Genomic DNA, 23,294 nt, shown 5'->3' with positions numbered 1-23,294 from the left:
TGGCCAAACTATTGGAGCTTCAGCTTCAGCATCAGTTCTTCCAGTGAGTCTTCAGGGTTGATTTGCTTTAGGATTGACTGGTTTGATCTCCTTTCTGTCCAAGGGACTTTCAAGAGTCTTCTCCAGCAGCACAGTTCAAAAGCACCAATTCTTCAGCGCCCAGCACTCTTTATGGTCCAACTCGCACATCTGCACATGACTACTGGAGAAACCATAGCTTTGACTACACGGAATTTAAGTTGTGTTAAACTCTGTGCATTCCCCTATTCATGCTTCCCAGCCTCAGCACAAGCTGTGACCTGTGCCTGGGAAAACGTTCATCCTATCTTTTATCCAAATAACTGATTTTGCTGGAAACCTGGTCCAAGCAGCAGTCCCCAGGCACGCTTCCACTTTTGGGTCAACGAGATAACCATTCACTGTGCATTGTTTTGAGGCTTTTCTCAACCACGGCACTTGGCCATCATAATGAAATCTTCACCTTACGAGGAACTCTCTCACTGTAGCAGTGGCTCTCAACTAGCGGTGATTTTGCCCCCAGGGGACTCGTGGTGAAGTCTGGAATCATATTTGATTGACATAACTTGGGGGGGTGGTGCTCCTGGTTTCTAGTGGGTCAAGGCCAGGGATGTTGTTAAACTTCCTATAATGCACCCAGGGCAGCCCCCACAACAAAGGCTTATCCCACCCAAAAGTCAATGGAGCTGCCATTAAGACATGAAAAGGGTAAGCTATTTGTTCAGAAACTGCCCTTTGTCTAGTTATCCAGCACCTAACACAGTGCCTGGCACATAGCAAGCCCTTACAGCATCATTATGATGTTGACTGAAGGAAGGAAGAAAAAACAACACTGGAGCTTCTGATTAACAAGATGCATCCAACCTCAGCTGATAAAGGAGCTGCTGTAGAGTGGAAAGCGCGCTGCCTCTGGAGGAAGAGAACTGAGTTCAAATAGCTGCTCTGTGGTTAATATTTCAACCTGGGTAAGGCATTAACTCTGATTCAGGTTTTATCTTCACCTGTAAAACAGAGCTCATGTCACTTATTTACCCAACAAAAATGTGTTCTGCACCTTGAAAATGCTAGACTCTTGGTAATTTGCTGAGGTTACAGTAGTGACCAAAGTAGGTATGATTTTCGGCCTCCAGTTAGCTTACAATAAGGTCAAGAAGTCACGTGACAGGCAAACAGATACATGTATTGCTAGAAACCTGACCAGCATCAATGAAAAAAAAATGCTACCTGCTCTAGCAGTTAACAAAGGATGCTGCAGCCATCAAACCATTACATTAGAGCCACCCCAGATGGTGAGCCCTGAGGGAACTTAGGATAGAAACAGGATGCCTGCCATCAAGATCAGCCACTGCAGGGGACAGTTCTGGTAGTCCAGTGGTTGGGACTCTGCCCTTCTACTGCAAGGGCTGTGGGTTTGATACCTGGTCAGAGAACTAAGATCTTGCAAGTCAGAGGGTGCAGCCAAAGAAAAAAGAAAATAAGATTCTAAAATATAAAGAGAAAATAGGAATTTCTATCATTCTAAGCCTACCTGGAGACACCAAAAGAGTTTTAAGAAGGAAAGAGTATATCAACTTTACATTAAAAATATACACATACATGTTCATAGCAGCATTATCCACAACAGCCAGAGGGTGGGAACCACCCAAATGTCCATGGATGGATAAACGGGTCAATAAAATGCAGTATAGACATTCACTGGAGCCTTCAAAGGAAGGAAACTCTGATGCCAGCTACAGCATGGATGACCCCTGAGGACATTATGCCACAAGTGAAGTAAACCCATCACAGAAGGACAAACACTATATGATTTCACTCACACGAGGATTCTAAAGAAGTCAAACCCAGAAAGTATAAGAGAATGGTGATTGTCAGGGGCTAGAGGGAGGGAAAAATGAGGAGCAGGTGTTTAATGGGCACAGAGTCTCAGTTTTGTAAGACTGAGAAGTACCGAGACTGGTTGCATGACAACGTGAATATACTGGAGACTTCCTAAACGGACATTTAAAAATGGTTAAGACAGCAAATTTTATGTGTGTGTTACCACAGTAAAATACATTTTTCCCCGCAAAGGGAAACACAGTGGCCTCTCCATGGAGAATGGATTGGAGGGGAGTAAGGAAAAACTGAAAGAGCAATGAAGAAGCCTTATGTTTTCCAGGCAAGAGATGCTGGTGGTCTGGACCAGGGAGACTGCACTGAGGAGCAAGAGGAGACCAGAACTCGGACATTTATTTTGGAGAAGAGCCACGCCCGTCTTCCTCCATGGGTTCTGTGTGGCCGCGAGGGAAAGAGAAAGTTTCTGGCTGTATACAGAACGGGTGGGTGGGGACGCCGTTTATTTTTATGGGGACGCCATTTATTTTCAGTTGAGCAAATGGGACAAAACAGGTTTGGAGAAGAAATCTAAGGGACTGTGGCAGTCCCTTTCCTTGATACACACACACACACACACACACACTTCATACAAGACTGTGGCATGAAGTGGATTTTAGTAAATGGTGAGGATCTGCCTCACAGCTCAAATAACTTAAATTGAGTATCATTATTAAAGTACTTTTGGAAGTTGGAATATAAAAATATAAATTTTGGTTTGTGTTTGCTGAAGAAACACTGGAAAGATACCTAAAAATGAAAAAGAAATTATTTATGGGGAGTGGACAGTGGAATAGGGTGGAGAGGGACAGAAGTTGTACTAAGACATTTCATGGTTTGCCTCTATATTATTATTATTTATTAAACTGTGTATTTCATTTTATCTTGGTCATGCTGCATGGCATGTGGGATATTAGTTCTCCAACTAAGGATGGAACCCAGGTCCCATGCATTGGAAGTCAACGTGAAGGTCGCTCATGTCCAACTCTTTGTGACCCCATGGACTACACAGTCCATGGAATTCTCCAGGCCAGAATACTGGAGTGGGTAGCCTTTCCCTTCTCCAGGGGATCTTCCTAACCCAGGGACCGAACCCAGGTCTCCCACATTGCAGGCGGATTCTTCACCAACTGAGCCACAAGGGAAGCCCAAGAATACTGGAGTGGGTATCCTATCCCTTCTCCAGGGGATCTTCCCAACCCAGGAATTGAACTGGGGTTTCCCACATTGAGGGAGGATTCTTTATCAACTGAGCTACATGGGAAGCCATTGGAAGCATGGAGTCTTAATCGCTGGACTGGCAGGGAAGTCCCTACTTCTACAATACTTTGACTTATGAACCATGTATATGTTTTTTAAAGAAAACTTAAAAATTAAAATTAAAAAGTCATTTAGACTCTCTCCATTGGGAAAAATTCTCAGTGGTTATACCATCCAGCCAGGTTCTGAATCCTCTCTCTTCCCATTTCTCCTCCTTATATACTCCTTCCAGCGTTGAGTCCTTTTCTGCTCCAGTCTAGATTTTTCTCATTTTCAATTCAATTAAAATCTCTTTTGTCTCTACTTTCAAGCTTAGCTCTGGGTCCATTTTTTTGCACATTAAAACTCACAAAAGTGTTCATATGAACAAAAGACAAACAGAATCCTAGGAGTGGTACTTTTAAATGCAAATCCTGCCCCTCCCATCAAGGGTACAAAAATAAGATGAGGTCATGGGGATGTGGTGTCATGGAAGCTGTGATACCACAGAGAACTTGAAGATAGACAACGTAATAGATGAGGTTAAAGAATACCAAAGGCAAACAGTACTTAGTAAACAGCTTTGCTTGGGACTAACTTGACTACATTCTCTAGCTTCCTCATGCCATCTTTGGTGGGCATGTGTGTCCTGGATAAACTAACAAAAATTAAAAAAACAAAAGAACACAAGTTGAGTTTGGGACATGTCACTTTCAGGAAAACGGAGAGGCACCCTGTCAAGTAAATAATTGGGGACCTTGTCTTTCTTGTTTATAGCCATATTCCCTAAAAGGGTTTCTGGTACACAGGAGGTCTTAATAAATATTCATTGAATAAGCAGATGGATGGGTGAACAGATGGATGGATGATGGATGGATGGACGGATGGATGGATGATGGATGGTTGATGGATGATAGATGATGGATAGATGCATGATGGATTGTGAGTGATAGATGGGTGGAATGGACAGATGGACAGATGATGAATGGATGGAGATTTCAGATGAGTGATGGATAAACCAAGAGTACAGTTGCATTGCAGGCAAGAGAAAAGTCTTTTGAAGAAGTGGTCAATCTGTTTTGTTCTGTTTGTTGTGAGCTCAATGAACACAGGCTTGTAATCTGCATAGAGCAAGTCAATTCCACCTACAAGGGCTTAAAATCTTTATTTTGTCTCTTATTTTTTCATTATTTCTTCCTTCCATCTTTAGACATGGGAGAAGGGGGCCCTACACAAGTGCAGTGGCCCCCCTTAGAAGGCGCCTCTGGCACTACGGGCTATCCTGAGAAAGGCAGAGAAGGCAACTGTCAGTTCTATAAATAACTGTCATCATTCATGTGCCAAATCTTTGCGGCTTTGATACCTTGTTTTCTCTCCGAGCGGGGGGAAAACTGTGAACGAAAGTTTATCTCGCCTGTGCTCTTTTTTCATAAAAACGAGAAGTCTTAATTGGGAATTAGATGACAATGAAAGTGGAGTGGCCTGGAACTTGACGGGCCTTCTACAGATGGCATTATGATTTCAGATTTTCAATCATGGGAGAAGCATGCCCAGCAATGTGGCAAAAAGCATCTATCTGAGCCCCAAATAAACTGAAGTTCCTAGTCTAGGGTGCAACAATATTCCACACGTATGTTCCAGTCTGGCTGAATTCTATTCGTGTCTGCATAGGAAAGGCAGTAATGGTAGATTGAATAATTCACTTGTAGTGAGTAATTCACCTGCATGATCTGAAACCCTGTTGATCACAAGAGGGGAGGGAGCAGGGAGCCCTGTTGAAGAGTCTTAAGGTTGTATAACTCCTGGTTGCTCGTGAGTTTTGGAACTTGGGGTGAGCCTGTCCTCTTGAAAAAGTATCTAGAAGAGGATCGCTGAGCTATCTTCCTGCTCTGCCTCTGAGACACAAAATGGCTGCAAGTTCTCTAGCAAATGCACCCTGACTCTGTCAGCTGTCCAGCCCCCTCCTCTACACCCAAATACCCACTACAGTCCAGACTGGTTCCAGGCAAGAAATACTCCTTCCATTTGAAAACCTGCGTGAAGGAGGCAGAGTCCAAGCCGTGTCTGTGTCTGTGAGCAAGCTGGCGCTGTCTATAATCATTTCTTTCATGTGGGATTATGTGTGTGATGAGGCATCGTGGGCCCCATTCAAGGCCACTTGATCCAGATTCCCAAGGGTCACTGTCCTCAAGTGGCTCCCATACAAGTTGGTCTGGGGTGCTACCACCACTTCTGCCCAAATTCTGTCAGCTCTGGAGATTGAGCTGGTGTCCAGGAGATGGACTGAGAGGCCTTACAAGTAGTTTGCCACAATAACAGTTTCAATACATATTTTAAAAATATACTATGCATATTTACATTTATCATTATTTCTGTTTTATAAATACAGAATAGCTGTATTCCATACAGCTTTCCATAGCTGCAGGTTCTGCATTCACAGATTCAACCAAGTGTGGCTCAAGAACATTTGGGAAAAAATTCCAGAAAGTTTCAAAGTGCAAAAGTTGAATTTGCCACACTTGGGCAACTCTTTACATAGCATTTACATTGTTTTTACTATTGATAGAGTGCTTGCACTAACTAATCTGGAGATGATTTAAGTACACAGGAGGATTCATATAAAGTGTTAGTTGCTCAGCTGTATCCGACTCTTTTCAACCCCATGGACTGTAGCCCGCCAAGCTCCTCTGTCCATGGGATTCTCTAGGCAAGAATACTGGAGTGGGTTGCACGTAAAGATTATATGCAAATATTGTGGCTTCTGATACAAGGCACTTGGGCATCCATGGATTTTGGTATCCACAGAGGGGTCCTGGAATAAATCCCTTGCAGATACCAAGGGATGACATGTATGCAAACAGTTCAACTGTTTCCAAGAGGTGGTCTTTCTTTATAACTTCCAGTAGGAGCCATAGCTCCTCTGATATTGTGACATATTTTTGAAAAGGAACCAGAAAGAAGACGGCTGAGCTCCCTCTGTCTCTGCCGCAGCCTGTGGTGAGCATGGTTTACTGGGGATTGTGAATTACAGTTGTGATTTACTTTTTGAGGGCTTCCCTGGTGGCTCAGATAGTAAAGAATCTGCATGCAATGAAGGGGACTCAGGTTCGATTCCTGGGTCAGGAAGATCCCCTGGAGAAGGGAATGGCTACCCACTCCATTCCTGGAGAGTTCCAGGACAGAGGAGCCTCGAGGGCTACAATCCATGGGGTCACAAAGAATCAGGCATGACGGAAAGACTAACACTTTCACACTTTTTGAGCCCAAGAAGCAAATGAAGCAAGTTATAGTGGAAATAACGTGGTCTGAATATTCAGACCTGAGTTTGAATTTTGGTCTTACTACTCAGTAGCTGTGTGACTCAGGAGGTGAGTAACTCAACCTCTCTAACACCCAACCTCCTCAACCCATAAATGAAAGCATGAGAGTCGATTTTTCACTGGTGACGTGAGGACCATGTGAGACCACACATGTAGGACTCCAGGCACTGCCCAGAGGAGAAACACCCAAAAGGTGGCTACCGCTATGATCACAATTAAGTTGTTCTTGAGCAAATTTACATGAAATTGGCAGAGGAAAATGGTGTCCAGCAACTGCAGCGAACCCCAGAACTCTATCTCATGACCAGCACAACTGCCCAGGGGCCCCAGGCCATACACAACTGGACCCTCTGTCCCGACACAGTGATGGGAAGAAGAGGATTCATGATCACAAACGTACCTGGCTGCTGGATCCAGCTGTTCTTTCCTATGAGGAGAAAAAAATAAAGCATAAATTACATGCAACTGCTTCTCCTCTCCCCAAAATCTGTTTGCAAGCTTCCTTTGCTGAAGATGCAGGAGCAAGGCAAAATGGCACATATAGAGGGGGACCCATGAATGAGTTGGGGTTCCCCAGGCAGACCCTAGACCCCTCCTGCAACCTAACGGGCCTGGTTCTGAATTCCAAGATCCCTCTCAGCCATTCATTCATTTATTCCAGAGTTCCCCATCCTCGGGCCCACGGACTGGTACCTCCTGTCAAATGAGTGGTGGCATTAGATTAAAAATAAAGTGCGCGAAAAATATAATGTGCTTAAATCATTCTGAAACCACCCCCACCCCACCACCCAGTCTGGGGAAAAATTGTCTTCCACGTAACCTGTCTCTGGTGCCCAAAAGGATGGGGACTACTGATTTATTCATCCAAAAATGGTTCCTGAGCACCTACTCTGTGCCACACCTTGTGCTGGGTTTAGGTGACCTGTTAGGTGGTGGGGACAGATCAGGGAACCAAGGATTAAATGAGATAGTACATATAAAGGGCTTCCCAGGTGGTGCTAGTGGTAAAGCACCTGCCTCCAATGAAGGAGACCTAAGAGACCAATTCCTGGGTTGGGAAGATCCCCTGGAGGAGGGCATGGCAACACACTCCAGTACCTTGCCTGGAGAATTCCATGGGCAGAGAAGCCTGGCGGGCTACGGTCCATGGGGTCTCCAAGAATTGGACACGACTGAAGCGACTTAGCATGTGCACACGTGCACACAGCACTTATGAAAACGGGTCTAACGTTATTCAGCCCTAGAGAAAGAGTACTGCATATTGTCCTTCTTCTCCATTTCTAAGAACTCCAACAATCTTGACCCTGCTCATAAAAAAACAAGTTCTGTTTATACAGTAAATTAACTGAGTCTTTTTGGTCAGGCAACTTCTGTTTCTTGGGCCTTTGTTTCATCTCCATTTTTGTCTATCTAATGATTCCAGAGCTGCAACGACAGACACTAATCACAGATGGTCATTGAAATTAAAATGAAAGAAGATGAAAAATTCTGTTTCTTGGTTGCACTAGCCATAGATACTAGACAGCCACCTGTGATAAGTAGTTACCATGTAGGGCAGTGCAGCTACAGACAATTCTGTTATTGATATCACTTTTAGGGAACTGGTAAGTGTGCATGGATTTTTTCGTTATTGTTGACGGTAAACAACATCCGATTTTTAACATCTGCCCACTTCTCTGCTTGTACATGAGAATGTGTAACTTACTTTCTGCCCCCCTCCTACTCCCCAGATTCTTCCTGTACCTTAGCCTCCCACCACCTACTTCTACTGGAACTTCCCTGGTGGCTCAGACGGTAAAGCATCTGTCTACAATGCAGGAGACCCGGGTTTCATCCCTGGATGGGGAAGATCCCCTGGAGAAGGAAATGGCAACCCACGCCAGTACTTCTGCCTAGAAAATCCCATGGACGGAGGAGCTTGGTAGGCTGCAGTCCATGGGGTCGCTACGAGTCAGACACGACTGAGCGACTTCACTTCACTTCATTTCTACTAGGTCTACCATTATCTGGGCTAAGTTGCTTCAGTTGTGTCTGACTCTTTGCGACCCTATGGACTGCAGCCGTCCAGGCTCTTCTGTCCATGGGATACTCCAGGCAAAAATACTGGAGTGGGTTGCCATGCCCTCCTCCAGGGGATCTTCCTGACCCAGAGATTGAACCCAGAGTCTCTTACATCTCCTGCACTGGCAGGCGGGTTCTTTACCCCTAGCACCACCTGGGAAGCCTCCATCTCCATAGGCCAGCAAATCAGAAGACCTGGGTTTGGTCTCTCCTGTGCCCAGCATCATGTGTGACCTTGAGCAAGTTCCTGAGCTGGAGGCTTCTGTTTCTTCTTATCCAAAATTGGGGTTGGACTTCAAAGTCTCTAAGGTTCTTTGAAATTCAAAAGTAATGAGTATATAATTCTAAGTAATCATAAAAACAAAACAAAAAAGGCATACCATCATTCATCACTGGTAGCCCAAAACATACAAATATATACATACGCATATCAATATGTACTTGTGTGTATACATACACACATATTCTTGCAAAGTAACAAAGAACTACACTTGCTGGAAATGGATATGACACTACTTTTAGAAATGGGCTACATAACTGCATCCTTCAAGATCTTTTGGAGGATCACAAAATCACGCAGCCACTGTGGAAAACAGTCTGACGACTTCTCAAAAAGTCAATATAGAGTTAGCTATTCCACTCCTAGGTATACATCCAACAGAACTGAAAACACATATCCACAAACTGGTACTTGAATGTTCATGGGGGTATAACAGCCCAAAAGTAGAAAGAGCACAAGTGTGTATCAGCTGATGAATGGATAAATAAAATGGGGTCAATATTGTGAAATATTATTCCATAAAAGCAACAAAGTTCTGATACACAAGACAACATAGACGAAACTTGAAAATATTATGCTAGGTAAAAGAAATCATAACATTTTATTTATTTATTATATTTATTTATTTGGCCATGGCATGTGGGTTCTAGTTCCCTGACCAGGGATCGAACTCAGGCCCACTGTATTAGGAGCACAGAATCTAGCCACTGGACCACCAGAGAAGTCCCAAGATTTTATTTTTTATATGAAATATCCAGAATAGGCAGAATAGAGTGAGAAAATAAATGAGTGGTTACAGGAGCTGCAGTAAAAGAGGGAACCAGGGGTGACTGCTAAAGGGCACTGGGTTTCTTTTGGGGGATAATGAAAATGTCCAGGAATTAGACTGTGGTGACCAATACCCAACTCTGTGAATATGTTTTGAAACCCACCGAGCTGTTACTTTAAATGGGTATCTTTTATGGTATGTGAAATCCTTTTGTAGTATATGAAGTCTATTTCAATAAAGTCTTTTTAAAAATAAATCAAATAAAAAACCTTTAGGAAGCAGGTGAAGACATACCAGTGTACCATCAGCTACTTTTTATTTTGCTGTGAAACCTATGGAATGGGTTGGAATATGGGGAACATTCTTTTCTCAAGGGACTGCCTTGTTTCAGAATGGTTGCCAAGTGAATTCTCTAGTGGCTTTATACTTTTGTCCTTGAAAAAAAGAAAGAAATGTTCCCTTCTAGTCTAAAAGCCATTCCCATATCACAGCAGCTGTCTACAGCACAAAGTATTCCTCCGAGTCTCTGACAGCTAGGACAATGCCTTATTTATAATAAATCAACCCAAAAGAATGGGCCTATTGCCAAGACCACGGGATGCAAAGCAAACAGAAATCATCTTGATTCAGCATTCAGTGTGGTTCACAAGCTCTGGTTTTGGAGTTCAAGGTCAATCTGTTCTCTTCAGGAGAAGCGACTGGCCCATTCTAAGACTCTTGCTCTCCTAAGGAATTTTGATACTACCCCAAACTCGAAATGATTATAGCTACAATAGGAATCTGCCTGCAATGTCGGAGACTCAAATTTGATCCCTGGGTCAGGAAGATCCCCTGGAGAAGGGAATGGCTACCCACCCCAGAATACTACCCAAGAATACTCCAGTATTCTTGCCTGGAGAATTCCCTGGACAGAGGAGCCTGGTGGGCTACAGTCCATGGAGTCGCAAAGAGCTGGACATGACTGACCAATTCATACACACACAGAATAGAATTCTAGAATCAGAAGGAATCACAGAAAGCATCTTCAGGGCGCATACCTGCATGCTAAGTTGTGTCCGACTCTTTGTGGCCCCGTGGACTGTGGCCTGCCAAGCTCCTCTGTCCATGGGATTCTCCTGGCAAGAATACTGGAGCGGGTTGCCATGCCCTTCTTTAAGGGACCTTCCTGGCCCAGGGATCAAATCTGTCTCTTTTAGGTCCCCTGCATTGGCAGGCAGGTCCTGTACCACTAGCGCCACCTGGGAAGCCCATCTTCAGGGTAAGTAAATCTAATTACAAGTAAGAAGATAAAGTAAACCCAACTCTACCATTCCACTATGGAATCTTGTTTTCTCTCATCTCCTTAGCTCTACAATTCATCACTCCTTGAATTTCTTTGCCTCTGCTTATTCCCTTTCAGGTCCTCCCTCCATTCTCTCTTCTTACTGCTATTACCTTCCTGTAAGCCCTCATTTCCTCTTCCCTTGAATCCTGCAATCATTTGTTAGCTGATCTCCTGATCCTGGGCCTGTCCAATCCGTCCTCCACATCCCTTCTCGTCTTTTTCCTGAAACACATATCTGATCATGTCATTCTCTGCCTTCAGTGGCTTCTCTTCCCTTTCCGGATCAAGGTGAGAGTCCTTCATGAGTCATGTGTGACCTTCATGGTCTGGCCCAACCTTAGCATATACAAGGAGCTCAAAAATACTGCTAGGCTGAATGCCTGGACTAGAAGGTGCCATGTACCACTAGACCCTCTTGGGACAGCACCATAGCCCCTGAGCTGGGGAGGGAAGCATGGCCCTGAGGTTCTGGGGCCCTGTGGGTCACGGTCAGGTTTTGGATCCTCTTCTCTTTGTCATGGTTACCCACTGGAAGGTTTTATGCTGGGGAAATGAGTCAATAGACCTCGATGTCCTCAGTGTCCTTAAATCTTCACCGCAATCTGGTGATGGAGGTGGAGGGAATACTGAGGCCGAGTTCAGAGACTGGTCACAAGTCCCATAATGAGAGTAAAGGGAGGTGGGAGGGAGTCACTAGTCCAGCATTGGGTCATGTCATGGTCTGTGAACCCAGACGTATGGCAGAAACATGCTGCAGAGCGTGGGGGTTCCCACTCCAGGTATGAGTCTGAGCGTCCCTCTACTTCTCCTACCAGCTCAAGGGTCCTAGCAGTCCAGCCTTCCATTCACACACTTAAAACTCTGAGCTCAGGATCTAAAACCTTGCAAGGTGCAGTCTGTTTCAGAAACCCAAGTAGTGACCACAGGCTTGGAGGACCTAGATGTGGCTGATATTGGCCAAAATGACCAAAGTTTCTAAGCTCCAGTTGGCTCATTTGCAAAAGGAGCCTGGTGACACCAACCACCCAGCCTGTCTCCAAGGGCTCCTGTGTTAAAATCACCAGGGATGCCTGTTTGAGAGGCTTCAACTATTCCAATGCCATTAAAACTTGTTGAGGGCTTCCCTGGTGGCTCAGAGGTAAAAAAATCTGCTTGCAATGTGGGAGACACAGGAGACCTGGGTTCGATCCCTGGGTTGGGGAGACCCCCTGGAGGAGGAAGTGGCAACCCACTCTAGTATTCTTGCCAGGAAAATCCCTTGGACAGAGGAGCCTGGTGGGCTACAGTCCATGGGATCACAAAGAGTCAGACACGACTGATGCGACTAAGCACACAGCACAAAACCGCTGAAGGATGCAGGATCCGCATGTCCACATCCCCCACTGATTATAACCCATCTTAACATCTGAGAACCTCTGACTTATTTCACAGGGTGCCTGTGAGTATTAAATCAACGTCAACTTGTATTCCAGGAGCATACTGGATGTCCATAAATATTCATTTCCCTTCCCTTTTCATAGGCGCTGGCCATTGGAAATGGAATGTAATTTTTTTTCCCTGAAGACTCTCATTTAATTTCTCACTTCTGAGAATACAAAACATCTCTGGGCCCCCAGAGGACTCCCCCAGATGCTTCTTCCCCTGCCCTTTTCTGGTCTGAGGGTGAAAGGCACGACTATCCTGGCCTCCAGGATGGCCAGGGTAGCCCATTGCACCCACTCCTCACTTCCTCAGCCACTGACCCTGCTCCAACATTGACCGGACCTTCTTTCAGCCACTCCACACTGGAAACCCTGGGCAACATCCTGAGGTCATCTGGGGAGCCTCAAAAAATACTGGGCTGCACCCCCGTACCTGCCTCCTCCCCTTGGGATTATGATTTAATCAGCCTGGGGATGGTCTGGGCATTGGGATATTTTAAGCTCTAATGAGTCTAACATGAGGCCCAGACTGAGAACCACCGCCCTCCAGGATGTCTTCCAGGAACCATGAAGGCCACAAGCACACATACAGACCCACGGAGAGGGTGGTGAGTCATGCCCTGAGCGTTCAGCTGAGTGGCCACTTGCCTGAAGAATGGAAAAGAGACGACTGATTCATAGAACCTCCACGTCGCCACGAGATCAATCCTGTTGGGGTTGGTAGCATAGTACCTCCAGGCGGCCTGGGGAGGAGATACGAGGGGTGGGAATGAGCTGGTGTCACCCAGAAGGTCACTCAGAATCCCACAACTTTGAAACAGTCAGCCCTGGACACCTCAGGGTTCAGTGCACACTGAGGTCATACCCAGGGAAGCCAGATTCTTGGCCTTTTGTAGCTCCTATGGGAAGAAAAACCTCCTTGACCTTATCATCTCAGATGGAGAAAATCGACGTAGTAGCGGGTAGGGTAGAGAAGTGAATTACCGTGGAGAGGGGAATCTGGGTTTAAGAGCCCTGAAAGGAGCAGGGATTCCTGCTGTTGCAGGATTCCTTGAGATTTCTCAAGAAGGTGGGAAGACAAACAGTCTTTTGTGCCACTTCTGGGTGCAAAAGACAGTCTGGCAGGTAAGGTTTTGATTCTAACGCACTAGATCTTCTGTATACCGTGATGGTTTGGGGGCGGGGAGGATAACAGGGCAGACTCTTGGAGACCAGAACTGCCTTAGAAACTACAAGCTGCAAGATAACACTGTGCACCATCCTGCATCAGCCCCGCAGGGACACTCACTACAACTGGAGGCAGTGTCATGGGAGGCCATGCGGACGGTCTGTCCCAGGCAGCCAGCCAGAGCCAGAACACTCTCCCTTCCTGTTCTCTCTGCTCCCAGCAGCCTGTAAAACCACGAAGCAAGAACTCTCTCTGAAGGAGAAGAGGGAGCACTCTGCCCCTCCTGTCATCTCTCACTATTGTCCCAGCTCCCAGCCCAGGAGACCGCACCCGCACGCTGGCCGTCTGCTGGCTGGGGGTAAACGGTGAACTGGTCGGCACTGTGCACACGCGGGCATCTCTCCCTCTCTGGACTTATCAGCTCTCTATCACGAGCAGAGGTAAGGGCCCACATCTCCTTGCAGCGGATTGGCCACGCACCTGTGCTCTAGGCTGACTCTTCCTTGTGGGTTCCCCGTTCAAGACTGGTGAGAATAGAAGGGGAGAAAAGCTAGTGTGGACCCAAGTCCAGGCCAAGTTCACCCGTCAAGGGTGAAGCAGCTGGTGGGCGGGCGCCTGTCTAAGTCCTGTGTCTAGTCTTTGACTGGCTTAGAACTTGGATGGGAGAGTGATGGGATGGTCACTTTCAGGACACACAGAGTGACTAGTCATAGAGATAAACCATAGCAATATCCAGAGTTGTGGCAAGCAGGCTTGGTCCTGGGTCTATCCCAGATCACGGTATGCCCACTCCTTTAGAATCATACGGATGTGCGTGCACGCACACACACACACACACAGACACATGCACACACATACACACAGACACAGACAGACACAGACACACACACATACACATAGACACACACACACAGACATAGTCACACAGACACATGCCCAGATGCGTGGCCCCGTCCAATTCAGCCCCAGGCAGACAGACCTGGATGAGCTCAGCAGCGGGCTTCCTCCTTTTCTCAAAGTGCTTCTGGCGGTGCTGTTCCTGCACCTTGAGCGCGAGCCCGGACCCCAGGATGCCCTGAAGGGAGAGGTCAGGCCCTGAGGTCAGCTCCCCCAAGCCTCTCCTGGAGCCCCACCCCGACTCTCAGGCCCCAGTGATGACACCGAGCGAAGGGGAGAAGAAAAGATCCCGTCTTCGTTTTCCAGGTAGTGGGGGCCGGGTTAAGTGGGGCCTGGAAGTCAGTGTTCAATCCCCGACTCTGCCACTCCCAGCAGGGAGGCCCTGGCCAGCCTCTTCTCTGCTGCATCTCAGGTTCTTCCACAGGGAAGTCAGATAGCAGCACCCACCTCACAGTTATGTGAGGAAAAAATGAGATGACGTAACAGGGACTGCCTAGTAAGGAGTAGGAGGCGCAACAGATTCCCAGTTAATATTAGTGGAATTTAAAAAATATTTCAGTTGCTTGAATTGTCACGTGAGACTTTTACTCTGGCTGGCATTTCTCCGAATTGTGATCTGTTTTGATTTCTAGGTCAAACTCTCACGTGAGGGGGGTGGGGTGGGGGGGCACACCCCTTTCAAGTTGAGAGACCATGTCCCATGCCCACAGCCCCTTATCTTTTATAGATAAAGAAACTGAGAGTCAGAAAGGTCATCTTCCCAAGGTCAAACATCTTAGGAAAAAACACTGGATGGCTGCAATGGACGAAGGGAGGGCTGCCATGGACAAAGAGCCTCAGTATCAAAAGGATGGGAGATGAAGGGCAAGGAAGAGGGGTTGTTACACCGGAAGGTTCTTTGCAAGCTTTGTGATTAAGAGCCACGCTTGAAGGAGCAGGCCTGGCTCTACAACCCAATAGCCCTGTGACTATGGAAACCTAACTGACCCAGTGAAGCCTGTCTCCTCATCTGGAAAATGGGGAGAGATGCACACCAAACTCCAAATGTTTTTACAAAGATTAAATGAGACAGTGTAGGGGAAGCACGTGGCGTGAATCTAGTTCACAGCAAGTTCAACAATGCTGTATATTATTACTGTTGTTATGACGCCGTTGGGCACTGGGCTTTGGGGAAGTTATTCTACCAGGGATCAAGAGTTTGAGGGAAATGCATTTTTTTACACAAACTAGAAGATGACAGGGCAGAGAAGGGAACTCACAAATATAAAGGGCTCGCTATGTGCACGGAATATGGGGTGAAAGACATAATCAAACCCCCACGGGGCTCACATTCTCCCGGGGAAGCAGATTTGGAATCTGAAATCCCAGGTGGACTCAGAAATGCTTTTACAGAGCGATACCCAGAGGAGGGAGTGCTGAACTCAGCCTAAAGAAGGCAGCATTGAACTGGGTCTGGAGGATAAACAACATGTCCCTGTATAACACAGGGAACTATATCCAATATCCTGCGATAAGCCATAATAGAAAAGAATGCTTTAAAAAACAATATGAGCTCAGCTTGGTGCTCTGTGATGACCTAGAAGGGCGGGATGGGAGGGAGGTCCAAGAAGGAGGGGATATATGTAAACATATGGCCAATTCACTTAGCTGTATAGCAGAAAGTAACGCAGCATTATAAAGCAATTATACCCCAACTTTTAAATAAAGAATGCCTATATGTAGATATGTCACTTCGCTATACAGCAGATGTTCACAACACTGTAAATCAACTATAGTTCAATAATTTTTTTTTTTTTAAAGGAAACTGAGTCTTGAAAGAGGAGTAGGTGTTTGGGGGGATCACTCCTGGCAAAGAGAGCCACACAGCCTGTGGCAGAGACAGGACAGCTATTGAGTTGATGGGGCTGGAAATCAGGATACGAGAAGGTGGAAGATGAGTCTGGATGGCTGAGCTGGGGCCAGGCAGTGACAGATCCTGCCCATCATCGAGGGAGAACAGTAAGAGCACTCACGGCTGGCAGGGCAAAAAAGGAGACTCCGATTAAGGAAAAGGTGGCTGCGATCAGACGGCCTTCCCACGTTTTGGGCGTCTTGTCTCCGTAGCCAATGGTGGCCAGTGTGATCTGAAAAGAGAAGCGTTTAGACACGGGGCTTCCCAGCGGGGAGGAGGTCAGTGATGTATCAGCCGAGCTTTACCCATAAGCCTTTGTACTGACTGCGGCACTGTCCCATTTAGAATAGCACTCCCGTGGGAGAGAAGGTGCTAATGACCAGCAATCTTATATAGGAGCCTTGAGACCACATCTGTTTCTAAGCTAAGGATTTCTTCCCTATAGTCAATCAGTCAACAGGTACTTCAAGAATTGCAAACATGTATATGTGCATATATATTCATGTGTATGTTTGCAAATGCATGACTTTGTATATAGCCATGATTCTGAATGTATGTGCTCTTGTGCATGTATTTATGTGTACTGTGTATATAGGTGTGCGTGTCTAATGTCTGGGCCCGTGTCTGTCCAGGTGTATGTTGAATATTCCTCTGTGAATTTACACTTGTAGGTTATCAGCAAACGTCTACTTATGAACAGAGAAGGCAGGCTACAGGAGTAGTTAAGAGTGTGGCCTCTGGAACTCAAATGCTTGAGCTCAAATCCCAGGTTAAGCACTAACTTGGCTCAGAGAGCTTTGAATTAGTGACTCAACCCCTTCAAGCCTCAGGTTCTCGAATTTGAAAAAGTGAAAGTGTTATAGTAGCTCAGCCATGTCCAACTCCTTGCCATCCGATAGACTGTAGCCCGCCAGGCTCCTCTGTCCAAGGAATTCTCCAGGCAAGAATACTGGAGTGGGTAGCCATTCCCTTCTCCAGGGGATCTTCCCAACCCAGGGATTGAACCCCGGTCTCCTGCACTGCAGGTGGATTCTTTACTGTTTGAACCACCAGAGAGCTAATAATAGGAGTTATTTGCACTTAAAATGTGTTTATAAATGTAAAGTGCTTAAACAATGCTTTAATACCACATGCCCGATGAGGGTGGGGCCATGTGTCTCTAGGTGTGCTTGAGGGTCTGGGTATACACGTCTGCATCTGCCACTGAGTCTGCACAGCCCAGCCTGGCTAATGACAGGTAAGGTCCCTGAGTGACCATGGGATGAGACTCATCAGAGCCCTGACTTCTAGGGAAAAGCCCTCCTTCCAAGGGCCCCACCCTGCTGGGTACGTCTCCCGGGGGGGTTCCTAAATGGAGGCGCCCTCCTCTTCCCTGTGCTGAAGAATGCAACTGCCCAACCCCACATGTTCACATCACGCCCTCCACACCCTTCCCACCTTCCAACTGACCCCCACAGGGCAGCCTTCAAGGTGGTAACTCACCAGGCCCCACCACAGGGCATCTGCGTAGGTCTCAAATTCCTCTTTCATCTCTTCTCCTTGGGCATCCACCTCCGGCACATCTTTCTCAACCAGGTAGACGAGAAATGAAGACAGGATGAGCGTCAGGAACCCGATGTACCAGGCGGTGATGAGCTCCTGGGACAGCAAGCAGTGGACAGGGAAGGGGTCACTGCGTGGAGGCTGGGAGGAGGTTGCAGGCAGACACACTGGAGCTGGAGTGCAGGTTTACCAGCTCTGGGACATGGGCCAGTTACTCACCTTCTCTGATCCTCACCTCCCATCACTGGGAAATGGGGGTCATTGTTTTCATCATTAACAAAATGAGGGGATGGCTCTAGAAGGAGAGGGAGAGCTCTATGGTCACTTAATCACGCTCAAGAGGCTTCATGGGGAGGCAAGAAGGCAGGAGGGATGGGTCGCTCCCTCGGAGACAAGGCTCGGGACTCAGGAGACCCTATTCTATGCAGGATTGGGCAGAACAACGATAAAGCTCTTTCCACTTGGAAAGTGGCAGACAGCGAGGGGGAATTATCCTGGCAGAGGGGACAGAGGTGTGGATGGGAGCCCAGCCCAGCCACTAACTGACTGTGTGACTCTGGGCAGATGACCTCTCCTCCCCAGCCTCAGTTTTTTCATTTTTAAAATGAAGGGACTGAACCACAGAGTTTCAAAAAGTGCCACAGATGCTTCAAATACAGATAGGCATTTTTTAATAAGAAGTAACCGAAGAATTGATGCTTTTGAACTGTGGTGTTGGAGAAGACTCTTGAGAGTCCCTTGGACTGCAAGGAGATCCAACCAGTCCATTCTAAAGGAGATCAGCTCTGGGATTTCTTTGGAAGGAATGATGCTAAAGCTGAAACTCCAGTACTTTGGCCACCTCATGCGAAGAGTTGACTCATTGGAAAAGACCCTGATGCTGGGAAAGATTGGGAGCAGGAGGAGAAGGGGACGACAGAGGATGAGATGGCTGGATGGCATCACCGACTCGATGGACCTGAGTTTGAGTGAACTCCGGGAGTTGGTGATGGACAGGGAGGCCTGGCGTGCTGGGATTCATGGGGTTGCAAAGAGTCGGACACGACTGAGCGACTGAACTGAACTGAACTGAATCACATACCGATTTAAACCATGTTAGCATAAATTAAACATAAAACCATTATTTCGTGGGTACGATCGCATGATAGACTGGGGTATCCTCGAAAACAAGACAGAGCTGATGTAAAGAAAAAATGTTAGGAGTGGTAATGGTAAGGGTGGTACAGAGACATGACAAAGATGGGCAAACCACTGAAGTTTCAAACACCCTGACCATGATGATCCCTGAGGTGCTTCCTATCCTTCTCATTCTATTCCACCTCCAAGGGTTACCCTGGTAGGTTGGACAGATGAAAGTCAAGGTCATGGGCAAACACAGTCTGGAGATGAGGCCTGACGTTCCTGCTAAGTCATCACGGAGAATGAAGCCGTTCACATGGACAGAGTTCATCTATCCGACCGTCCGTGGCCAATCAGCGGGCCTCCTGGGTCCATCGTATCTCTCTGAGCCTTTGCTCACACTGGTCCTCTGTCCTCCGGGCCCCTCCCCGGGGGCCCAACCCGAGAGCACTGGGGCACCTAAGACTCGTGTCATCTCCATTATGAGAGCTTTCTGGATGTTTGCTCCCCCAACTAGAGCGAGCTTTCATTTCCAGCTTTTTTTTCCCTTCTACGTCTTCACCATTTTCTAAACAGATGTTAGGTCTCTGTTATGCTCATTCGCTTATAGGTCTGACCTTTGCCACAGCATCAGGTGCCTGGTGCCCTCGTGTGAGTTCACAGCAGACAGAGGTTGGTTGAGATGCTGCAGGCAATCCAGCAGCCCTTCCCCTCCGTGAGTGTCCACTCCACCGGGGTTTGAGAAGGAAAGGACGAAGTGGATGGTCCTTCCCTAGTCACGAACCTTTCACCCTGTTGAGTGTGATTCCAGTGTGACTACATTCTTTCATACTCTCTGCCTCCAAATGCTGAACCAGAGAAACAGCTGTCCGTGTGCGTATGGAAGTCCCGGCTGTGTGGGATGAAGAGCTGGCACAGTGGTCACTGGGGAGGGAAATGAGTCCCCACTGTGCCTTGCAGTCCCTCAAAGGCCATTCAAGGTAATTCTGACTTGATGCAATGTTCGCCAGCCGCTCCGTGGCAGTGGCTGCCCCCCGACGTCCGCAGGCTCCTGCACACGCCTGAGCCCCCCAGCAGTCAAGTGGCAGCCGAGGGTCTGGGTTCCAGCCCGTGGAAATGATGGGAACTACTTCCTGTGTTAGGTCCATTCTAGAGGATGCTCGCAGGCCCCCTTCCCTTGCCTCAGTGACTCAAGGCTCATTTCCAAGACAAGCCAAGGCCACTCGACCCACATCAGACACAGTGTGCATGAGAAGACACCCACATTTTTGTGTTAAGGCATGAAGACTCTTGAGAGTCCCTTGGACTGCAAGGAGATCCAACCAGTCCATCCTAAAGGAGATCAGCCCTGGGTGTTCATTGGAAGGACTGGTGCCAAAGCTGAAACTCCAATACTTTGGCCACCTCATGAGAAGAGTTGACTCATTGGAAAAGACCCTGATGCTGGGAAAGATTGGGAGCAGGAGGAGAAGGGGACGACAGAGGATGAGATGGCTGGATGGCATCACCGACTCGATGGACCTGAGTTTGAGTGAACTCCGGGAGTTGGTGATGGACAGGGAGGCCTGGCGTGCTGAGATTCATGGGGTCGCAAAGAGTCGGACACGACTGAGCAACTGAACTGAACTGAACTGAACAGAGACTCCAGGGCTTATTTGTTCTGGAAGCAGAGTCTGGCCGATCCCAACTTTAGTAAGAGCATTAAAGTCCTACCCTGTGGGGCTCTCCCTCTTCATCTCTGAGTTCCCAGGAGTGTCCAGCATGGAACTTGGCCCAGAGAACACTTTTTTTTGAATGAATGAATGAAGAAATGAAGTGGTGTTTGTTCACCAGGTTCAGAGAAGGAACAGGTCTAAGCTCCTGCAGTTAGTAAATGCTGGACTCAAATCCAGGTAAGCGCTTATACTTTCTGAATACACTGCCTGCTCTGGAAGTGAAGGCCAGGCCTGCAGCCACGCTGGAGCTCAGGGACAGTGAAAGGCTGAGGGCTCGTCAAGCCGGGACTGCTGGGGGAAAGATGGGGCACGGAGCTGGCCAAGCAGTTGCTCCGTCTGCCTTTGGTCTCCGGCTGCAGACCTGTGATTCTGTCCTGATTCCACCTGCTAAGCTGCAGGTGTGGGGTCCGGCAGCGTGGACCATCTTTTCTCAGGTATTCATGGCAAACAGCCAACTGTCGTATATTCTAATCTGAAGGAACACAGGACGAGGGCCTTACCCAGCCATTTTCAGTCCTGATTTCCACCAGAGCCGTGAATCAGTTCAGCTGCATGGACACCAGCTTAGGTGTTGCTAACACGTCCTCTGATAACAGATAAAATAGGGACTTCCCTGGTGGTCTACTGATTGAGATTCCATGCTTCCAATGCCGGGGGCGTGTGTTGGATCCCTGGTTGGGGAACTAGGGTCCCATACACCACGCGGCATGGCCAAATAGTAATAATAACAATAAAATAATAAAATAGTTCAGGTGAAGAAAGAAAGAAAGAAAAAAAAAGAGAAAAAAAGAAAGAAAGAAAGAACTCTCTCTCAAAAAAAAAAAAAAAAAAAAAAAGCCCTGTCTCCCTGAGCCTGTGGCCAGAAGTGGAGCAGACAGGGAATAAAACATGTATGGGAAGAAACTGCGTTTTCAGATGTGAGACTCTAAGTGTTTTAAATTAGTATTTCATTTTCTTTCTGTTATTTGTTTGTACTGTTTGGAATAATACATGCTACTACTAATAGCACTAATTATTCGCCAGGTACTGACACGTACCTTGGCTCATGTGAGCAGCCGGAAGTATTCACATTTTAACCACTGAGGAAGCTCTCATGAAAAGAGAGCAGCATTCTTAAAGTCTTACGGCTCGAAGGTGGCAGAGCTGCAATTTGCACTGAGCTGCTGTCTGACTCTTAAGCTTCTATTCATTCTACTATGAGATGCTGACATATCTGGGTGTGTACCTGAACGGGAGGAATCCAGGAGCTTTGCAGGGGCATTCTGGGCTTGCCCAGGTTGGGTGGCAGATGACGTTAAGATTTATAAGGAAAACTCTGAGCTCCTCAATGGCAACTCGGCCCGGGCTCCCTGCTTTTGGTGTAGTTCCCCAGAAGCAAAGTTTGAGATGGAGATTTAGGAGCGTGTGAGGGCTGCCCTGGTGGCTCAGATGGTAAAGAATCCACCTGCCAGGAGATGCAGGTTCGATCCCTGGGTTAGGAAGATTCCTTGGAGAAGGAAATGGCAACCCACTCCAGTGTTCTTGTCTGGAGAATCCCATGGACAGAGGAGTCTGGCAGGCTAAAGTCAAAGAGGTCACAAAAGAGTCAGACATGAGTGAGTGACTAAACAACAAGCATGATGATTGAGGGAGGGTCTTGGAACAGAGGGAATGAGAGAAGCCGGGCAGGGCAGAAGAAAGAGCTCAGCGAGGGTGTGCTCCATGCTGGAGCCTCCCTCAGCCTGATTCCACGGGAAGCTCTGCAGCATGAGCAGCCCCACAGGGCTGGATCCTGGTGTCAGTGAGTCACTGGCTGTGGGCCGCCCTGATGGGGGAGGCGGAAGCTGAGAACAATATAAGCTCCTGGGCCGGGCAGCTCTCCTGTGCTTTTCCAGGGAAGGGACAGCTGGGAACATTGGCAGCCAACTCTCAGAGCAGTTAAAGGGCTGAGCACATCCTCCCAGGAACGGGGGTCTGCTCCAGGTGCCAACCGTGTACACTGTACCCACCAAGATTGGCACAAGAAGATGCTCTCTTCTCAGTGAAGGCAGCTTTCACTTTATCCCCTAAAGCAGGGGTCCCCAAGCTCCAGGATCTAATGCCTGATGATATGAGGTGGAGCTGATGATTTAATAATAATAGAAATAAAGCACAGGCTAAATGGTAATGCACTTGAATCCTCCCCAAACCACCCCCACTCCCGGTCCATAGAAAAATGGTCTTCCACAAAACTGGTCCCTGGTGCCAAAAAAGCTGGAGACTGCTGCTCTAAGGAACACACATCTCAGGAGCCCTTTGCTCTGATCTCTCCCGAACTGGCTTCTGAGTGTGTTGTGTTTTTTTCCTGCCACTCAAAGGTTTTCCTTCATTTCTCCAGGGTCCAGCCAAGGCAGGGATGTTAAAAGAAAGTGGTACCAAAGGTTTGGGCTAACCATAGGAGAGAAATGCAGAGCATGGCAGCTCCAGATACATTGGCCTCTTGGTCTTAGCTTCTCATCTGCCTTGTAGAGGCAAGAGCTACCACTAGCAAGCCACTGAACACAGGCTCTGAAGCCAGACAGCCTGGGCAGCTCACTTTCTCTTTCCGTATCTGCTTCCTTATCCCTGAACTGAGATAAGAACAGTGCTGATCCTGGGGTGAGCTAATCTGTATCAAATACCAAGTCCAGGCACTGTGCT

At 47.4% G+C, this 23,294-nt stretch overlaps 1 protein-coding gene across 2 annotated transcripts in view; it reads right to left on the bottom strand.

Annotated features, from left to right (window-relative positions):
* KCNQ3 (potassium voltage-gated channel subfamily Q member 3) overlaps window positions 1-23,294 on the bottom strand; it is a 300,343-nt gene that overhangs the window by 22,449 nt on the left and 254,600 nt on the right. For both annotated transcript variants that reach the window (XM_027560820.1, XM_027560818.1), the window contains exons 5-9: window positions 17,743-17,898; window positions 16,382-16,492; window positions 14,452-14,547; window positions 12,953-13,047; window positions 6,850-6,876 (exon numbers count right to left, since the gene is read on the bottom strand). In XM_027560820.1, the coding sequence (XP_027416621.1) occupies window positions 6,850-6,876; window positions 12,953-13,047; window positions 14,452-14,547; window positions 16,382-16,492; window positions 17,743-17,898 (485 nt within the window). The remainder of the gene's footprint in view (window positions 1-6,849; window positions 6,877-12,952; window positions 13,048-14,451; window positions 14,548-16,381; window positions 16,493-17,742; window positions 17,899-23,294) is intronic.

The sequence above is a fragment of the Bos indicus x Bos taurus genome, chromosome 14 (assembly GCF_003369695.1).
Source record: "Bos indicus x Bos taurus breed Angus x Brahman F1 hybrid chromosome 14, Bos_hybrid_MaternalHap_v2.0, whole genome shotgun sequence".
Taxonomy (NCBI): domain Eukaryota; kingdom Metazoa; phylum Chordata; class Mammalia; order Artiodactyla; family Bovidae; genus Bos; species Bos indicus x Bos taurus.
Note: the sequence above shows the minus strand (reverse complement) of the source record. Positions and strands in the feature narration are given on the sequence as shown.